We start from the raw sequence: 21,637 nt of genomic DNA, 5'->3' as shown, positions 1-21,637 counted from the left end.
ACTGTGAATAGTGGGTTAAATAAAGAGTATGATTTGAGACTAGATTGGTGATACTGATAGACTCATAGATATTTATAGGCCTTATTAGCTTTCTTTTATTGGATATTTTTTATTATACTACCAATCATCTGATATACCATTGGTGGAAAGTGCTGAATTGATTTTTTTCATATATGGCATGATTTTTTCATATATGGCATTTTTATGTTTTTGGCATTTTTTCAGCATTTTCTTGGCATTTTTTTGGCATTTATTTGACATTTTTTCGGCTTTTTTTGACATTTTTTCGGCATTTTTTTGGCATTTTTCGGCATTTTTTCGGCATTTTTTGGTGTTTGGTTAATTTTACGCGTATTTTTAGTCGCAAAGATTGCGTATAGTTAGGACGCGTTCATGTGGCACTTTCTAGGCGATTGTTTTATTGATACGTAATTTTTTATACGTTTATGCGTCATTTTTTTGAGCGCTTGTCTCATGTGTATATACGTCCGGCATAGATGCGTATTTTTGATCGTCAGTAGTCTAGATAGAGGATATGCATTATTACGTCATCTATACGCGTATGCGGGTATGGCGTCGCGTCGTATTGATGCGTTTATGTGTCATTTCCATGCGGATTTTGATGTTTTGTTTTCTTTAATAAAATGTTACTTTTTGGATTTTTTCTTTTATTTTTTCTTTTTTCTGCTATTCAGCATATTCCACCATGGCGTTTTGGCTGATATCTTGCCAATACATCTTAGAGGCATGCCTGATTTTGATATTTTTTTATTCAGCCATTATTGACAGTTATTTTTTGAATGTTTGGATCTTGCTCAGATCCACCAATGGGGGAGTTGGAGGTGTGACTAGATATGTAAATAGGCTGTTTCCCATCAGGTCCTCTAATTAGTATATACTCAGTGATTGGTTGTTTCTCTGTATATATGTTGGTGTTTTTGTATGTTACTTCAGAACTAGGCAGCATGAAGATGGGCAGGAGCCCGAAACAGTGGACTGTCCTGCCTTAAAGTTCTTTTTAAATTTGTATGTTTTTTTCCAATAAAACAGACTAAGCTTTTCTGAAGGTGGTGCGGATCTTTCTCTTCATTTGCCACAGTTTGAGTCCCATGGTGTCCGGGACTATTAGATCTGCACACCTGACCATCTGAAATTGATGGAAGCCAAGCAAGTGCGACTCCACACTCAAAATTACTTGCTTGTCTTGTGTCATATATTGGTTCATCGCCAATATATACGCATACTTGCGCATTTTGTTATTTTCCTTGTATTCGTGTTACGTTAATATATCAGTGTCGCTGATATATACGTACACGAACTGTTTATTTCCTGTGTTCAGCTAGTCAGTTTTCCAGCACGTTTTGGTAGTTTGCGCGTATCGTGAACACCCGTGCTGAGCTAGTTATCCTGTTCCTGGTCCTGTTTGTGGATTGCGTTCATCTCTGCGAAGAGATAGCGAATCCTTCTGAGTCCTGTTCCCTGTATTACTTCAGTCTTAGTCAGAGTTCCTGCTTATGTCATATATCGGTTCATTGCCAATATATACATATGTTAGTCAGACGTTACGAATAGTTTCATTGATAGCTGTAATTGTAATACGCTAGGAAAACATACTTATTGTATATTTATCTGTGTTACGTTCATCTATCTCGATCCTGCTATTTCCTGTCTCTCCTGTCCTGTCTTTGTGAGGCACGCCATCGCCGCAACGCATTGGCTGCCTCATTCCAGTCTGTCTGGTTTTGGACGCTTGCTGTCGCTAAGTAATCGCTAGCTAGCAAGCGTTCATTCTGTCTACCTGTCCTGATCTCCTCAGTCCTGGTTTATGCGCTCAGCGCTACCTTGCGCTGAGACGTTATTACGAAAGTGTTTGTGGCTGTTCAGATCTGCACCGGCTCTGTGCACCACAATCTCCTATTGGAGTCAGTCCTCTCCTCCACTAAACTGGGGATATCCTGATCCCTTGTGCTGGTGTGTGTACCTCCTTCACGTCAGCTTATGTGTTGTATGCTGACTGTGGAGATTACACCCCCAAGCTTAACATTATGATAGCCCTGTTACCAATCCCCATTGTGGGGGGGGTTCCCAGCAAAAATGACACTGTTTGTTATGGTTCCTGTTCCTTTAAGAAATTTGAGAAGCTCAATTCTGAAACAGAAAATGAGTTTTTTTCTGAATGTGCCAGGTTCCTGGCCAATCCTGAGCTCCAGGCTACTCCTGTTTCAACGTGGGCCCCCCAGCTAGTTTATGTTTTATTTAAGGGAAGATTGTTTCAGTGGGCCTACGATGTCTTGGATCATACCAATTTAAAAGAAAGACCATTGGAATTTCTAGCGTTTGTGATCCATAACTGGCTGCGCAAAACCGATTTGCCTAGCCCTTTTGATAAGCTCCTGGCAGCTTGTCAATCAGCTGCTCCTTCTACTGCCTACAAAAATAATCAACAAGCAGATAATTGTTCTGATAACTTTTCTTCTGCTAAGGCAGCAGGGTCTAAAGCCAAACGTAAACGCTCCAAAAGAAAAGCGTTACAATCAGCGGAGTCGTTGCCCTTGGCGACTGCGCATCAGATCTGTAATGAGACTCCACCATTAGCAGATAATGAAATTCAGTCACCATTCAGGGGAGTCAAATGGACCTATGAAACTACTAATGAACTTTCATTGCTAGCCAGGGAAAATAAAGGTTCTTGTTTAAATGAATTATCTGAATATGATTATGAAGATATATTACAGAGTATTGAACAGATCAATTTATTCGTGCAGCAAGGGAAATTTGCATACACTACAGTTCAATACTTGCTACAGGTATTGGAGATCCTTAGGAATAAGAAATCGGCCAATCACCTGCTAAATAACCCAATGTATGTTTCTGCCACTAACACATTTGCAAACTATGATCAGCCGGAATGCTCAGCTGTTAAATATGCATGGGATCCTCCATTTGAGAAAGGAGAGATGGAAGCTCTGGTCTATGAATGGAAGAAAGATGCAAGTTCATTTTGTCAGTTTTACAGTGCAAAAAGTGAATTAGTATTGAATGCATGCATTAAGTCTGCTTATAACCTAATAAAAACTGGTGTGTGTGGGTATGACTTTGTGGCTCCATTGATCGATGTGTGGAGAATGATTCTGGACGATTTTTATGCAATTCAATCAGTTGATACCAGGGAAGACACACTGTCAAGTGGAGATTGTTCCACTTCCTCAGTTCCTGAGGACTCGCCTGCTTCAGCACCTTTGGCTGATTCAGCGAGTGATTCTGAGCTCCTTTTGTGTGAAATTGAAGTTCCTGTAATTCCACCCTGTACCATGGATAACTCAGTGTTACTTCCCAGTAAGACAGAAATTACTAATACTTCCTTAATCTTGCCCTGCACAAATTTCTCAGCAGAGGACCCAGAGGTCCTGCTGACTTTCGAGTCCAGCCTAGCCAGTACTCATGACTCTTTGTTTAGTGAAACAGACACCAGAAAAATCTTGCCTGTCTCTGCAAACACTTCTGCAGAAATTACCTGTGTTAATAAAGTTCAACTCCTGTCTGATCCAGCAGATGCCAATAGATGCACTACATCAGTTTCCGAGTCCCAGCAATCCTGTCTAGTAAACTCAGAACCCCAGCATCTGAATTTTCCAATTTTACAAATGAATGGTGATTCAGATGTGCAAACATTGTGTCTTGATCTTCCTGTTTCTACACCTCGCTCTAGTTTCGTGAATAGCTCAGAGCATCTGCTATGTGAACCTGAAATCGCAGAATTATTACCTTGTTCAGAAAATTTTCCAATAAATTTGCCCTGTACCATGAATTGTGCAGTAGATCTCTCCAATGAAACTCAGGTCACAGAATCATTATGCTGTCCAGCAGGTGCTTCCATGGTTTTGCCCTGCAATATGGACTGTTCAGTGATCCTGTCCAGTGAAGCTGTGGTCGCAGAGTCTTATGCTTCACCCAGTACTTTGGATACTTTAAACCCTTTAGCAGAGGAGGCTGAAGCACTGCTTACCTCAGTTGGTGTTGCAGTAATATTCACTTGTCTAGCAGCTGTTTTGGAATTACAGTCTGCTCTAATAAAACTTGATGAATTTCTGCCCAGCGAAGCAGAAGCCATTGAAATATTGTCCTCGTCAGCAAGTGTGTTAGATACCTTGCCCTGTACACAGTCTGATTTAACCAATGTTGTTGAGTCCCTCTCCAGTGTTGTAACAGCCGAGGAACTCCAGCCCTGTCCTCTGAATGTTTCAAAAGTCTTGCCCTGTAACATGGATAATTCTGACTCGCTGGGAAAAATAATAGAAATCTCAGAATTTCAGTCCGGGTTAATGAGTGTTTCTGAAACCCAGCCCTGTATCCTGGAAAATTCTGGTTCTCTGGCCGGTGTGGCAGAAGTTCCAGAGCCCCCTTCCTGTCCAGTGAGTTACTCAGTTTTGCCTAGTTCAGTGGGGATTGCTGCAATATTGACTTGTTTTGCAGCCCTTCATGAGCTCCAGTCCAGTGTATTTGATGAGTCTCTGTCTAGTCCAGAAGAAGCTATGGGAACCCTGTCTAGTTCAGTGCATACATCAGAAGATTTGCCCTGTCTTGTAAATGCCCCTGAACATGATTTGTTAATAACCCTGCTGGAATCAGCGACATCTAAGTCTGATCCTGCAGTTTTTAGTGAGAATCCAGTAACTATGAAGTCTAGTCATGATGAATTTTTTTTGCCCAGTTCTGGTTTCGGTCCTGTCTTGACTGACTTTGAGGTTCGCAGTTCCTTGACATGCCCAGAGGTTTCTCTTGTGCCGGTGTGCCCAGATGTGCTTCGTATGCCAGACTGCCCAGATGTGTCTGTGTTAGCGTGCTCACGTGCTTCCCTAGTGGAGACATGTTCTGATGTTGCCGGTTGGCCTGCATGCCCGGAGATGGTTCTGGTCCCTAAAAGCCCTGATCTTGATGTTTGTCCTTGTGACCCTGACTCTGGAGTTGCCCTGGGTTCCATAGGGGTTCTTGATAGTTCTCCATGTGAGCCTAAGGGGCGTTCTGACCTGTGGGGATCTCTTTGGAGCTTCCAAGTGTTCTGGGAGATCTCTGAGGAAACTTGTCCTGGTACCTTGGACTGGTTCAACGGTGGGTTTTGTGTTGGTAGGGACAGTTCCGGTGGGCATTGCAAAGGCTTTGGCGTTTTTGGACAGTCCTTGGAAGGCGGTGGGTATCGCGCAGAGAGTTTCTTGGGGTTGTTTTCTGGAAGTCGTGGTTCTGATGGGTGTCACACTGAGGCTTGTAGTGCTGACGGGCATGGTTCGGTAGGTTCTGGTTCCAATTGGTCTAGTTTTGGTGAGACTGATTCGGGAATTTGGTTTTGTCGGACGGATCCGACCTTCATGAATTTTCAGTCAGATCAGTTTGCTGGATTTCCCACTTCTGATTTTTTGGTTTGGGTGGTTCAGGAGAAATATGTCAGTTTTCATAGGCGTCCAGAGGCCGCGTTTAAGGGAGGGGGTACTGTTATGATCGCTTCTGCAGCGTTTACTGCTGACTGCACTGGTATTGCAAACCAAGCAGTTCTAATGTCATTACATGCATTTGCTTGCATAGTTTGGTTTGCACTTAAACTAGTTGCTGATTCCATCTGCAGTCGCTCTGAAGTTTATGACAGTTTAATATGCTTTTGTGTAAACAAACATTGTCTGCTGCAGTGGAGGGGCGGTCCCTTTCCTGCAGGCTGCATATCATTGTCTGCCTTTTCCTGCTATCAGCCTGTGATTAATTACCATTCACTTGTGTGGGAATCTGCAGGTCTGCTCCCATTGGATGACCTCAGTATAAAGAACTGCTTCCTGCAATGCCTCATGGGCTATCATAGTTTCAGACTCTATCTGTTACTCTGCTCGTGCCCCACCTCGTTCCTGGTCCGTGTGGACTGCGCTGACTCCTGCGAAGGGGTCAGCGAGTCCTCCTAGTTCTGCTCTTGTTCTAGAAGTTGCTACTTGCTTGTCTTGTGTCATATATTGGTTCATCGCCAATATATACGCATACTTGCGCATTTTGTTATTTTCCTTGTATTCGTGTTACGTTAATATATCAGTGTCGCTGATATATACGTACACGAACTGTTTATTTCCTGTGTTCAGCTAGTCAGTTTTCCAGCACGTTTTGGTAGTTTGCGCGTATCGTGAACACCCGTGCTGAGCTAGTTATCCTGTTCCTGGTCCTGTTTGTGGATTGCGTTCATCTCTGCGAAGAGATAGCGAATCCTTCTGAGTCCTGTTCCCTGTATTACTTCAGTCTTAGTCAGAGTTCCTGCTTATGTCATATATCGGTTCATTGCCAATATATACATATGTTAGTCAGACGTTACGAATAGTTTCATTGATAGCTGTAATTGTAATACGCTAGGAAAACATACTTATTGTATATTTATCTGTGTTACGTTCATCTATCTCGATCCTGCTATTTCCTGTCTCTCCTGTCCTGTCTTTGTGAGGCACGCCATCGCCGCAACGCATTGGCTGCCTCATTCCAGTCTGTCTGGTTTTGGACGCTTGCTGTCGCTAAGTAATCGCTAGCTAGCAAGCGTTCATTCTGTCTACCTGTCCTGATCTCCTCAGTCCTGGTTTATGCGCTCAGCGCTACCTTGCGCTGAGACGTTATTACGAAAGTGTTTGTGGCTGTTCAGATCTGCACCGGCTCTGTGCACCACAATCTCCTATTGGAGTCAGTCCTCTCCTCCACTAAACTGGGGATATCCTGATCCCTTGTGCTGGTGTGTGTACCTCCTTCACGTCAGCTTATGTGTTGTATGCTGACTGTGGAGATTACACCCCCAAGCTTAACACTGCCACGGTGGTGTCACAGGAATCACGATGTGGGGGAGGTCCAGAAGTAACAATTGCTGATACCCTGTCCCCTTCCCAGAAACAGGAAGTTAAAGAGTTTTTGTTACGGAATAAAGACATATTTTCAGAGCTTCCAGGTTGCACTAGTGTGATACAGCATGATGTTGTTACTGATCCCTATGTACAAATTCGTGTGAAACCTTATCGAATACCTGAGGCCCGTAGACAGGCAGTAGCAGAGGAAGTTCAGAGAATGCTAGAGCTGGGGATAATTGAAGAGTCTAACAGTGAGTGGAACAGTCCCATAGTTCTAGTCCCTAAGCCAGACGGGACCTTGAGGTTTTGCAACGATTTTCGAAAATTAAATGAGGTATCGAAATTTGATGCATACCCCATGCCCAGGGTTGATGAATTAATTGAGAGGTTGGGCCCGGCCAGGTATATAACAACCCTTGATTTAACTAGGGGATATTGGCAGGTCCCTTTAACTGAGCAGGCCAAAGAGAAGACAGCATTTACCACTCCTGAGGGGTTATTTCATTACAAAAAAATGCCCTTTGGGTTACAAGGGGCTCCTGCTACCTTTCAAAGAATGATGGACAGAATTCTCAAGCCCCATCAACACTTTGCTTCAGCTTATTTAGATGACATAGTCATATTTAGCCATGAGACTGTGATCACTTGACTCTCCACACAGCAAACAGGATATAGACTTGCTCAGGCTTCTTTCAATGTTTCCGTCATTTATTCAAGTCACAGGAATACAGATAGATACATTCATCATATCCTAGCCATGCCAATCTTCATGTTGCGTTATAAGCTCATGATTAGACTCCCTCTTGAAGTCAATCAGGTACCTTCTTCCTAACTACGTTACCCTAACTACATATGTACAGCATACATTATATCAGATTACAGAAAGGACGAACATGCTTAGGTCCCAGTCGGCCTTGCGAGCTAGTGCAGAAGGAAGAAGCAGAAGTGAGTTCTCCATTGCTTGCTCCAGCTTTAATACCGGCTAGGAAAGAGTTAAATATGACATCATCTTCGCCACCCCCTATATCAGTCTATTGGTGGACCCACTCATGGTGTCATCATACCCGCCTACTCGATTAATAATCGATGAGACATTTGACATACATGCAGGAATGTGAATATTTACAAAACATGACTGATGTTTATTGTTCCAGGCCCAGGTCAGGGAGACCTGCGGCCTTGATCAGAACAGCTTCTTGGTATGTTCTAGTTCTGCTGACAGAACTGCAGATTTTCTCTCTTCAGAGAAAATCCCCTTAAAGGGCAGGTCTGCTCATCAAGCCTTTTTGACTAACTCAGTCCAAATAACTGAGGCCTACTTAAATTATAACAATCCCCCCTAAAACGGCTTGACCCGCAGATCCCAGCGTCTGAACCTCCCAGTACCTGGTTTCTTTCGTTTGTTTCACTTTTCGATGTTCGTGCTCACACAACTTCTCTGCTCTCGGTGGTTACCCCTGGAAGAGAGAGAGCAAGACCTCTTGGTCTTCCTGTAACCAGGCTCTCTGGGGAGGCCCTACTTTTAAGTCCCTCAATACCACATGCTCAGCATTTGCGTCACTTGCGTATCACTCACAAACTTGCATGACCACAGAAAAGTGAAACTCGTTTGGTTGTTACAAAACGGAGCAGTGCCCGGTGCCTTCTAAAAGAGCGCCTTCATACAATCAGCTCCTAGGTACTACTAAACCTATACCCGTAACCCTGTATATCCCTTAATTTAAACTATTGGTTCCGGAGATTGTTTATGAGGCACCAATCTCTGGACCAGGTTAATTTATTTTACGTAATTTTAACCCGCAACCTCACCTGGATAACGATGCCTAAAGTTGTCATCCCCATCCAGACGACCAGTGGGTGTAGAAAGAACTTTGGAACTGCAGATGCCCCGTCCGAGTGTCCCTGGAACATCACCGGAACCTTTGTCCACCAGGGCAGACTGGAACTCACCTGCTCATTTTTGTGTTCTACCTCGTTAAGATCACCTGTATCATGGTGAAATCTTACCTCTAACTTAGTGTACTGTTTGTTTAACCTTTGTAACAACATGTGGTCGTCTAGGATCAAACCCTGTTCCCCTTTGTCCCATGTCGGGTTCTCTTTCAGGACGGGAACTACCCGTGAAACTTTGACCTTTAGAGTTCTCTTAACAATCTGAGAAACAACGTCATCAAACCTGGATGACAGGATCCATATGGGATCTCCACTCACACAATGTGTTCCCCTTGGAAACTCCCCCTTATCGGAACAATTATGAGAATATACCTTGAATGTATCACTAGACCTTATGTTAAAAAACCAAACCTTTCCTTCAGCCACCGGAACTATTGGTTTGGCTTCAGGGTGGATCTTTTGAATGGTAGCCTCGCATTCTGCGTTATTGAGCCTGCAGGCTTCTTCACTAAATTTGGCCCGGCCAACGCAGATACTTCTGCAAGAATTGCCCGCATGAGGACAACTCTACTTGCTTCACCTCCCCGTCTAGCACCAAAAAAGGTTGACCTCTCAGGTCCTGGTGTAAGACACGGGTTGAGGTGGGAACTACGGAAGTAGCGGTGCCTAAAGGAATGTTGCACCGTTTCCATTTGTTCACCCAAACATCTCGAAGCTGCCATGCAAAAGATCCTTCTCCAGAAAAATTAATATACCTCCCCTTGTCCAATCTCTCGCTAAACAAAATATGTCCCCAGCTGTCCTGATTGGACCTCTTCCCCCCTTATGTCCTGAGGCACAATATGTACCTGAGGTCGGGAAGACTGTACTCTCTGCAATCTTTCGATTAAGAGTACCTCTTCACTTACCCAACTATCATGAGGATAAGCTGTTGCATATGGACTGTGTAATATCGTCCCCTGTTGTGACCCGTGTGGTGTGAATGGGGTTCCCTGTGTGGGCTTTCCCTCCCCCGGGACCGCTCTCCCCACCCTCTTTGTCACCTGGAAATGTGGCTTGATCTCGATTGTTACTTCTTGTTTCGAGAACCACCCACCCTTGGCTTTCCAGCCTTTACGTGTGTATAGTTGTTTCAGAGGCATTCTCTGTTGGTCACTCCAGAGTGTGATGTTGTCCCCTGCGTCTCTCTGGTAAGAGAATTGACGCCTCCTGCTCGTTCCTCTCCAATCTGGAACCATCTCACTCTGCATAACCAAGACAAGGTACCCCTGAATCACACACTCCACCTTTTGCATGTACCCATTGTACTGCAATGTACCTTTTAACAAACCTTTGGATCGGTGCATTGATTCTGGGAGTGTGGCATTCAATAGCAGATTTACTCTGCCATTAAATTCCCACTGCCCGCACACTTGACCCTTCAGACCTTTCACCCACATTGTGCCATGAAATTTGCTTTCTCCTGGCACAAGTGCTCCTTTCCTCCGTCCCTGCATGGTCCATCTGTGCCAAGCGGAGGGAGGTGTGAAAGGATCAGTACCTTTGTCACCCAACATTAACATGCTTGGGCCTTGCATTCTCATTAACCCCTTATTATACATGAGAATGTCCTCTCTTCGTTCTCCTAGGACGGAATGGCAACCTAGGATCACCATCAGCACGGTACTCCTCATTATAAAAGCACCACCTTGGGAAAGAAAAACATTAGCAATTTGCACTATGCTTTGCTCAGACAGTTTTTTTCGTCTCTTTCCGATTTCAGGAATCTCGTGTTTTAGTCTCTTTCCGATTTCAGGAATCTCGTGTTTTAGTCTCTTTCCGATTTCAGGAATCTCGTGTTCCTCCAAGCTTAGATTGGCATCTGGAACCTTTCGCTTATCCGACTGACATCTCCATCTTTGCTGCCAGCACTGCAGCTGTCTCAATTCCATATTGCCAAACACCTGAAATCGAAATACAACCAAATCAATTCTTATTAATGATTTGGGATTCGCCCTGCGGCTTGTACTCTTTACACTTTAGATTGATCAATATATATCGTAATTGATCTCGTTGCTTTATGGTTCTCATGAACTCTGTTTACTCTTATTGGTAGATTGGAGTTAAACTTCACCCCCCTACCTCAGTACTATCCTCAGTACTTACCTGTTTAAAATATGCTCCCGCGGACTTCACCTTTGGAAGCTCGCTTCCCCTTTGGAAGCTCTCACCTCATTGCAGCTCACTCCACATCCCCCCCTATCTGTCCATGCGCGGCCGTCGCATGCACAGATTACGGATGCCACACCTGTTGCTGCTTTGCAGGTGAGCCTGCAATGCTCTTACTCATTATCGCATTTACTTGTCTAGAACTTCATCGCGATACCAGCTCTGCTAGAAGTTCTGTGTGTTGTACCCTCTGATCAATGTTTGCCGTGCCACTACCCCCAGACTTCACAAAAAAAACGGCTGCCTCCCTGTAGGAAGGAGCGCTTTGCACTTAAACTACACAGGGTGCAGGGCTAAGCATACCAGCGTCACATGCCTGTATGCAGATCCCTGAATGCCCACTTGGGAGGTAGTCACCTGGCAAACACCGTACTGATACACTGTCACTCTGTAAACGGCAATTCTATCATCTGTATAATTGCCCCATGAACTGCTGTCAGTCCTTGTTCTTTGTGCTACAATTGACAGGAGCTGGAAAAAACATATTTGACCAACCAAAAAAAACCGCACAAAAAAAACAGCCCAGCATAGACCTCTCAGTCAAGCTCTGGCCCTGTCCACGACAAAAACCGGAAAAAACGTTACCGCTCTGCATCAGCGGCGACGGAAACCCGTATTGGTCAACTCCCTTTTTTTCCACCTCCGGCACCCCCTTGATGCACTGTCCCCCCCTATACTCTATTGGGAACTCATGCTGCACCACCCATTAAGGTGCCCCACTTACAGGAAGAATCCCATAAGCAACACAGTACAGACACTTTCCTGACCTGCACTGCTACGTGTGTCCCTGCCCCTAGCTGGGACACTTTTCCTATCCGTGCTCCTGCTAATCATACAGTAATAGCTTGTTGCACGTATCCTGGCATTCCTCTCCACGGACTCAGGGAAAACCTCTGGGGAAATACTTTGAGACCCGAGACACACAGTAGCACGTCTCTGTATTTCTACCCCCCCTCCCTTTCAGCTGCTCTGCCCGGAGCCGCGAGCCCAGCCTGACGTGACGTGGATCCCCCCCAGCCCCTCCTCCCCCCCTGCCATGACGTGTGGGGGCCATGACTCTCGGGGGCGGGCTTTCTCCACTGCCGCCATTTTGAGTCCTGGACTGCCAGCTAAAATGGCTGCTCCCATAGCAGCCTCTCGTTTCCTATATCCTAGGAGAGAACACAAAATGCAAATAGAACATACATTTTTTATGCAGTTACACACAGATCAGCCTCCGCATTCCTTCACGTCTCAGCTGTAATCCGAACTGCAATCATACATACGGATCCCCAGAGACGCGGGAATCTTTCTCACTCTAAAACAGACATAACTAAGAACCGCCCGAGCGAGCTATACGACTCCAAACCACTTTAACTGTTTTAACTGTTAACATCCCAGCTAGAACATCAACACAATACAGACATTGACAAAACATGTTATCAGCAGCACCGACTGGAAATGCGAGAAACGTGCAGAACATCTCACAAACAGAAAGACACTCGCTTTCCTCTTCTCTCCCTTCTACTCAGCTATCTCTCTCTCTTTCTTCTCTCCCCTCCACCTGCTCGACAGCCGCCCCCCCTTATCTCTTCCGCGGGCAGCTCTCTGCTAAGCGAAAACACAGCTGGCATCACTCCCAGTCTCTGGACGGGGAGAAAAAAAAACAAAACCAACACAGAAAAAGGAACAACACACAAAAAAAAATGAAGCACGCAGCCTCCCCGCTGCAATTAACACAGACTGTACACCTTAACACATCATTCTCTCCTTGTTATAACACCCAAATACAACACATATAATGCCATATAACAACGTAACAACGTAAATCAAACTTGCCTGAGCAGAGGACTTCGTAGGCCTGCCAATTCGCCCAGCTTGTGGCAACGTCACAAACCTTGAGTGGACCCCCTGGAATTATTGAGCCATCTCTGTGTACCCACACTGGCTCAGCGGATCGATCTCCAGCGGCAGCTGCCAGCCGGCCTCGGAGCTTCCAGTCACCTGCGACCCGGTTTTGGCTATGACTGATGTGCACTTTCAGTCAAAGTTTAACATCCACGCGGTTCGCCGCTGGTTTCCACGAATTGCAGCAGCCCGTCGTGTGCTTGCTTGGCTCACGCAATGCACACTCTCACACCAGCTTATCAGTATCAGCTTGATAAGCTTTACAGTCCGCGTCCGTCTATTCCGCTTGTTTTGCTGTGGAACATCTTGAAAACCTCTTCTTCGGCCCCGGCCCGTCTGCCTGTTTCGCTAGGCAGGGAAGGGTTTCAGGCACCACTGTTATAAACTGTTCTTATCACCTTGCTTCGACACCATCGTCTCACAGACTGTGAGATCACTTGACTCTCCACACAGCAAACAGGATATAGACTTGCTCAGGCTTCTTTCAATGTTTCCGTCATTTATTCAAGTCACAGGAATACAGATAGATACATTCATCATATCCTAGCCATGCCAATCTTCATGTTGCGTTATAAGCTCATGATTAGACTCCCTCTTGAAGTCAATCAGGTACCTTCTTCCTAACTACGTTACCCTAACTACATATGTACAGCATACATTATATCAGATTACAGAAAGGACGAACATGCTTAGGTCCCAGTCGGCCTTGCGAGCTAGTGCAGAAGGAAGAAGCAGAAGTGAGTTCTCCATTGCTTGCTCCAGCTTTAATACCGGCTAGGAAAGAGTTAAATATGACATCATCTTCGCCACCCCCTATATCAGTCTATTGGTGGACCCACTCATGGTGTCATCATACCCGCCTACTCGATTAATAATCGATGAGACATTTGACATACATGCAGGAATGTGAATATTTACAAAACATGACTGATGTTTATTGTTCCAGGCCCAGGTCAGGGAGGCCTGCGGCCTTGATCAGAACAGCTTCTTGGTATGTTCTAGTTCTGCTGACAGAACTGCAGATTTTCTCTCTTCAGAGAAAATCCCCTTAAAGGGCAGGTCTGCTCATCAAGCCTTTTTGACTAACTCAGTCCAAATAACTGAGGCCTACTTAAATTATAACAACTACCACCTTTCATATGGACTTTGCATGGAAAGTGCTGTTTGAAACTCGCTGCATATTAAGGTTTGCATTTGCTGTGGACTTATTATCTTCGAACTGTTTGTGTCACTTTGCTGTGAAATAAAAACACAAAGTTTGCACCTTGAAACTGTGTCAGAGCCTGCTTCACTGTCTGCCAAGCCTACCAGTTGATGCTAGTCCCTCACAATACCAATCGCACGTCATATTATGTGATCGGAACCAAGAAGAATATCAGGCTTACATCGCCGCTGAGGTGGAGGAGAGAAGAAGCCGATCCAGACAGGTAACTGTGCATACCCTGCTAGCCTGCCAGGCTTGGGAAGGCACACTTCCCCAATGGTAGAAGAAATTCGGCCCTGCAGTCAAATAACGTTTTACTTTATTTGGCTGCTAAATGGTTAAAGCAGGGTTTCTCAACTCAGTCCTCAAAGTACCCCCAACATTGCTGGTTTTGTGGAAATCCACAGAGCTAGTTATTGAGCTGTGAATGTTTCAGGGCTGTGGAGTCGGTACAAAAATCTTCTGACTCCGACTCCTCCGTTTCTGGAACCACGACTCCAACTCCGACTCCAGGTACCCAAAATTGCTCAGACTCCGACTCCTTAGTCTAATACTTAACAGGGCTGTGGATTTTGTACAAAAATCATCCGACTCCCGACTCCTCAGTTTCTGAAACCACGACTCCGACTCCGGGTGCCCAAAATTGCCCCGACTCCGACTCCACAGCCCTGGAATGTTTGTGGTTTTCTGCAAAGTATGATACTTCAAATAGAGGAAAAAAGAAAGACTGGCACTGTGGTCATGGGAATAATATGGAGGTGACCCTAAGGCATAGGAGGATTAGGGTATTGGGCCTTCCGTGTGCTCAGGATGCTGAAACAAACACATATCATACCAGCAGAACAGCAAGAAGAATAATCCATCCGGCATTACATTCAAAGGCTTAGTCTTTTCTTGTATTTATTGCATAAAGTCTTCAAAATCAATCACAAAGATCCTGTTGTTCTGCATACAAATCGTAACGTACCCTTGATGGTCCTAGTTGTGGGAGCAGCGGTCCGCCTGATGACGGTTTCACTAAAAAATGAGATTCTTCCGAGGTTCCGTGCACTCGGAAGAAGCTCATTTTTGAGCGAAACGGTCGTCAGGCGGACCACTGCTCCCACACTGCCCCACAACTAGGACCATCAAGGGTATGTTATGTTTTGTATGCAGAACAACAGGATCTTAGTGATTGATTTTGAAAACTTTATGCAATAAATACAAGAAAAGACTAAAGGTAGCCACTAACGGTCCAATTTCTAGCGAAAAATCGTTCGAGCAAACAGAAATTCTGATCGGAAGTGAAATATTGTAATAAATCGTTCACTACACCATCAACGATCCAATCTTTACTTCCTATCTATCACAACCAACAAGACAATTCAAATTTTGGTTCGACGAAAATTCATTCGGGCGACATTTTTTTCACTCGTTCATAATCGATTGTGTCCACCAATGGAGATTATTTACAACCAATCCGATCAGAATTTCTGATCGCTCGAACAATTTTTCGCTAGAAATTTGACCGTTAGTGGCCACCTTAAGCCTTTGAATGTAGTGCTGGATGGATCATTCTTCTTGCTGTTTTGCTTTCTGCAAAGTATGCACTGTTGGGGGTACCTGTTTTAAAGCATATGATAGGCTTACAAGAATGGGTTTAACTAGAGGGATGATTGTACAACATAGTCTAGAGGTGGCTTCTCATGATACAATAAAAGGATTTTTTTTTTATGGCAATTCAATAAAAACGATTGACTGCACATTAAAAGCAAAACTTTTTTTTTAATTCAAGCAAAAAATCTGATCGAATTTCTGAATTTGTCTATGATAAAACTTGATTCAGAGTGAGGGAAATTTCTGCACAATTGTTAAAGCAAACCAGAGCTAATCTTAAAGTTTCATACATACCTGGGGCTTCCTCCAGCCCCATGTGCACGGATCCCTCCCACGCCGCCTTCCTCTTCGGTACCAGGTCCCGTAACTTCAGCCAGTCACAGCCAGTCTGACGTAAGAGAAGTGCGCTCTTTGCGCATCCCTCCAGCAGCTGCTGGAGAGATAGGTAGAGGGCGCACTTCTCTTGCGCAGACTGGCTGCAACTGGCAGAAGTGACAGGACCCGTACTGGAGCTGGAGGAGGCTGAGGACGGCGGCATGGAAGCGATCCAAGCGGATGGGGCTGGAGGAAGCCCCAGGTATGTATAAATCTTTTAGATTTGATCAGCTCTGGTAAACTTTAAGAAGACTGAATGGTGTAGGATAGATTGTCATTTTCTTGATTTATACTTTAGACGCAAGCAATTTTTTCAGAGATTTCAATAATTTTTTTCACGTGTGTGACACATTGGTCTGTTTTTTTTACATGATACAATCAATCAAAAAAAATGTTATTGTGTGTAACACTTTTAGGCCTCTTTCAGATGGACTGCTGAACTGCGCGCTTGCCAAACAGTTCAGTCTCCTGTCTGTCGTCTGTCACCAGTGCAATTCGGGTGCAATTTTAAAGGCAGCCGAATTGCAGCGTTTGCAACAACACGCTTGTCAAGCATTGACACGCAGTGGTTTTACTGAAAACCGAGCTCAGATCTTACTCCGTGGGGGGCCATCTGTACACCGCCTGTACCAATCGCTAACAAGTGCCTGGCCAATGCAGGAGAGCAGCTGACAGGCAGTGAATTCACCGCTTGTCAACTGCCCGTGTGAAAGGGGCCTAATGTGAACAGAAGCAATAGGTTGACTGCTGAAGTTCTCTATCCCCAGGAAAGCTCTAAATTGTACAGTTTTGCCATGACGGTTTAAACCACGCCTTTCAAATCTCCTTTGTCATGTCACTTTTCCCGTACTTTTGTCTAGAAACTGGATGAAGATGAACTGCCAGAAGATAATCAGGAGGTCCTGCAACATTTAGAAAATTCTTTTGTGAAAATGAAAGATAAGACTGAGCAGAAAAAGAGAAAGAAATACAAAAAATGTAATTACTTTGCAGAAGAACAAGACCTTGACATACTGTACACAGACACAGAGAACTTCGAATGTTCCATCCCAAGAAGTTCTTCAAATAAGAAAAAGAGGTCGCCATTAGAATTTTTGGAGAACCTCCCACCACAACAAGAAAGCCAAACTGAAAAAGCAAATGAAATAATTGGCCTACCTTCTCCTGTTAACGTAAAAAAACTCAAGAGAAAAAAGCGAGTTAATTTTGAAACACATTTTTCTGACAATTGTTCTCAGTTGGGAAAGCAGCCTTCTCCACATGGATGGTCATCTGAGAAAAAGCTGAAGGATCATACGACTGAATCTTTGAGTTCTTCACTGTCTTCTCCGACCAGTCTACCCAAAGCTTTCTTGGTGCACAAGATTGGTGTTCATGTCAAAGGAGAAGATAGGAATAGTATTTCTGATCATAGTCAAGAACTCTTCATAACCCAGAAGCATTTTCTGGCCCCTGATCTTCCGAGCTGTGGCAGCGATGATTCACCACCCTTGGGTCAGGAATGTCAATATAAGGGGATAATGAAGCGAAGGAGAAGCCAAAGCTCCTCTAGTAAATTGAGGTCTCCTCAATCCTTCTTCCAGAATAATGTTCATTCAAGAGTTAAGCAAGAGAACTTTGGTGCCGTCTTGGTGGAGAAGTCTACTCAGACTGATAACATTTTTAGTTACTTGTCATTATTGACCTTCCTGAAAAAAGACAAGGTGTTGGAGACCTGTGCCGAACAGCCTCTTGATCTTTCCCTTCCACATCGTATAAGGGCTTCCTCTACACTTAGCCTTATCAGTGCCAAAGACGAAGATGTCATTATAGTAGGATCTTCTTCCGCCAAAGTGAAAAGGAAGTCAAAGTTGATTTCAAGCCCACCACATCCTTTGGATGAGTCAAAATTTGTTCAGTCAATTTTAAACTCTTCATACTTCTTCAAAGGTAAAGGAGAGAATGGTGATTTCACGCCTATCACACCGATCATCAAGATGAAGGAACAGCCCAGAAAGTTTCCAAAAAAATCACCCAAGACCAAGAAACACTATAACAGAGCATAAGAGTTACTTTTCACTTTGCTTTCTGTATACAGCCTGAAAGCAAATATATCTGGGGTTCCAATTTCTGCAGCTCCTAGTAATTTTAAATGGAGACTCAAGTCTAAAAATAAAACGAGTTAAACTTACCTGGGGCTTCTTGCAGCCCCCTGGGGTGCCCACAATGCCGGTCCAAGTCCCTCTGGCCATCAGCGGTGATAACCCGCAAAGCTGAGCCGCGCCCACCCTGATTGCACTCCTGCAGCTGGGAGCGCTCTGTGCATGCACCGTTGCGATTTTCATGTACTGTGCATGCTCAGAACGCTCCCTACCTCAGAAGTGCGTTGAGGAGGCATATGGCTGGCCAGCTTAGGGGGGTCACCACTGTTGCACCGACGTCATGGGCACAGGAGGACTCCAGTGGGCTGCAAGAAACCCCAGCTAAATTGAACTAATTTTTTAAATTAGACTTTAGATTTGCTTTAAGAAATGAGTCAGGTATAGTTTAAAGGGTTTTCCAGTTTAACGAGAACTACACCATATGCTGGGAGGGTGAGTACAATGTGGAGAGGTTAGGATGAGTAAGGGAAGTTAGGCAGGGAGGTTAGGCTTATGAAGGGGATCATGTTAGGTTGGTAGGGTAGGAAGGTAGTTGTTAAGCTGGGAGGGTAGGAGGGGCATTACGTTAGGCAGGGAAGGTGGGGTTAGGAAGGTAATTACTATATGGAGCGGTTAGGGTGAGGCATTAGGAATGGAATTATGTTAGATTGGTTGGTTAGGCATGTGGTTACATTAGGCAGACAGGTAAGGAATGGGATTACGTTAGGCAGGGAGTGTGGGGTTAGGTGGGACATGAATTAAAATTAACCCTTTCCAATCCTGTGTCAGGCAATGTCTGAAATTGGCATTTTCTAGCTCAGCACCAATGTCGGACATAATCTGACACAGGAAAACAGGTCTGCCACTAGGGGCAGCACAGCATCAGTCCCTGTACCACCAAGCTTTGCCGCTGCCGGATTAAGTCTGGATTGGCATCGGGCTATGTTGATCAAATTAGTAGACAAAGTCTGACTCTTTGATGCCATGTGGCACCATTCTGTGCCGTTTAGTACCGTAGTTATGCACCCGTGCAATGGGGTGCTGAGCTGGTGCTGGGTAGAGACCCTGCGGATCCCTACCACAGAGCACCCAGCCCCCCCTTTAGAGCAGAAAAAAGTAAGTACTGGGGGGATGTGGGTTAAGGAAACAAAAGGGCATAGGCATTTGATTTAAATGTTAAAAACAGGTCCCCAAAGCTCATATATTACTGTATTGGCAAGAGTATTTTACCAATGTTCTTAGTGTTGGTTTTCTCCGTGCTTTATTTACAGTTACATACATACTGGTTTTGGTTTGTCTTTATAGCTGTTACTTTTTAATGATATTTCTTTGTTACTTCAGGAAACAAAAAAACTCTTTCCACTAATTAGCAGTGGAAAAAAAAATTAAAACATGTGCCATCATTTACAGCCATTTGCTCATTAACTTCTGCAGGACCCAGTCCTGGAATCAGCCACACTGAGGTGGACCTTTTTAGCTAGAGAGAGGACCTGCTCTGAAGCAATACCTCATCTGAAGGTTATGTACAGACATTAATCTTTTGATGGATGAAATTTGTTGTTTGTGGTTCTTTAAACTATAAGGGCAGGAACCCACTAGGGCGATTTGGCAGCGTTTTAGGTATGCCGACAATCGCTTACAATTCCTAAAAACGCTTTGCCAATTAAAGTGGGTGGTGGGAAACGCACTGGTGCGATTGCATTTAGGGGTAATCGCAAGACGTGGTATTTTGAGCGCGTTAACGCTAGGTGCTAAAGTATATAAGGGCTGCAAGATTGCTTTCCAAATTGCAACGCTTTGGGGGAAGGGGGGCAAACGATTGAACTTTAAATAAGACTTTATAATACTCACGCGGTGTCCGGATTTCCTGCTTCCATCCGTAGCCCCGCCCCCTAAAAGATGAGGTCACAGGTGCTTCTATGATTGGTCATAGAAAAGCACCTATGACCTCTTTCTTTAGTGGGCGGGGCTACAGACAGACGTCAGACACCTGGTAAGTATAATAAAGTTTTATTTTCTTAAAAAGGCACGAATCGCTAATCAGTTAGAATCGCTTCTAAGAGTTGCGTAATTGCTATTGCAATCACACTAGGAATCGCAGCACACAGCACAGCGGCGATTTTAAAGCACTGCAGTGATTCCTAGTGGGTTCCAGGCCTAAGGCTCCCTGCACACTGCATGCGATTCCAATTCCGCTTTTTAATCGTTTTTTAGATCCGATTCCGATTTTTAATCTTTACTGCATGCTGCGTTTTTTGATCCGTTTTTCTGATGAATGTGTTCAGGGAAAATCGGAAATGGAATCGGAATCAGAAAATGGATTTGCAGTGTGCAGGGAGCCTAAGGGTTCATACACACATCCAATTTAGATTGACCAGTGATTGTCCAACTTTGCTACTTCCATGTAGTGTAAGGGCCAACATATTTTAAATACTATGAACAGTTTGCGTAGTTAAGCTCTCATACTACGTGGAAGTGTTTAAATTTGGCAATCAAAATTGGATGTGTGTACGCAGCCTTTAGTCTGATATCTTTACAGACATACCCAGTGTTCTCCAGCCATAAAACAAAAGCAATAAGTCGTGGTGGCCAACTCATCCTTATGGCCCGTACTCACGGGCTGCAAAAATCGCCTGTCGCCAGCACACGTGAGCGTGTGGGCGACAGGCCGGCAACAGCTTCTCTCCAGGTCCCTCCGCGTACTCACGCGGAAGAGGGACCAGCGGCGAGACGGAAGCTGTCGCCGACGTTCCTCCTCCCCCCGCCGGAAGCTCCATAAACCTCAATGGAGGTTGCTGTCGCTAGTCCGCGTACTCACGCGGACTAGCGACAGTTGCGGCGGGGGGGCAGCGGCTACTGTCGCCATGCGATTGAAAGTTTCAATCGCCTGGCGACATGAGCGACGGGCGACAGTTCAGGGTGCGCGCGCGGCGGCCCATACTCACGGGCGACCTGTCGCCGCAACACGCGCGCGCCGCGTGTTGCGGCGACAAATGTCACTCGTGAGTATGGGCCATTAGACACGGCGGGGGGCCTCCTATTTCTTTTCCCAAATCCCTTCTTCACAGGATAGCACATGAAAGTTGACTTCAAGCCTGGTACACACTTTCAATTATGATTGGCAAGCTTATCTACACAATCTGTTCATAGTGTTCAAAATCTGTTGGACCTCCTACTACATGGAGGTGGTAAAATTGGTCAGTGATTAGATAATTAAAATTGGATGTGTGTACCTGGCCCGAATCCAGTGTACCTGAATTGTTAATGGGTGAAGAAACTTTCCACACACTTAAGCCTGGTACACACTTTCAATTATGATTGGCCAATCACTGACCAATTTTACCACTTCCTTGTAGTATGAGGGGCAACAGATATTGAATACTAGGAGCAGACTGTGTAAGTAAACCCTCATACTACAAGGAGATGGTAAAATTGGTCAGTCATTGGCCAATCGTAATTGAAAGAGGGTGCCAGGTTTTACTTTTGACTGGCTGTAAAGG

The 21,637-nt window shown here is 44.8% G+C and overlaps 1 protein-coding gene across 1 annotated transcript in view; it reads left to right on the top strand.

Annotated features, from left to right (window-relative positions):
- LOC137538313 (uncharacterized) overlaps window positions 1–18,154 on the top strand; it is a 38,333-nt gene extending 20,179 nt beyond the window's left edge. Inside the window, exon 3 of the mRNA XM_068260398.1 lies at window positions 16,878–18,154. Coding sequence (XP_068116499.1) covers window positions 16,878–18,062 — 1,185 coding nt within the window. The 3' untranslated portion in view covers window positions 18,063–18,154. The remainder of the gene's footprint in view (window positions 1–16,877) is intronic.
- Window positions 18,155–21,637: the final 3,483 nt, after the last annotated feature.

This window comes from Hyperolius riggenbachi, chromosome 11, assembly GCF_040937935.1.
Source record: "Hyperolius riggenbachi isolate aHypRig1 chromosome 11, aHypRig1.pri, whole genome shotgun sequence".
NCBI classification, from domain to species: Eukaryota; Metazoa; Chordata; class Amphibia; order Anura; family Hyperoliidae; genus Hyperolius; species Hyperolius riggenbachi.
This window is presented reverse-complemented; position numbering and strand designations above follow the sequence as displayed.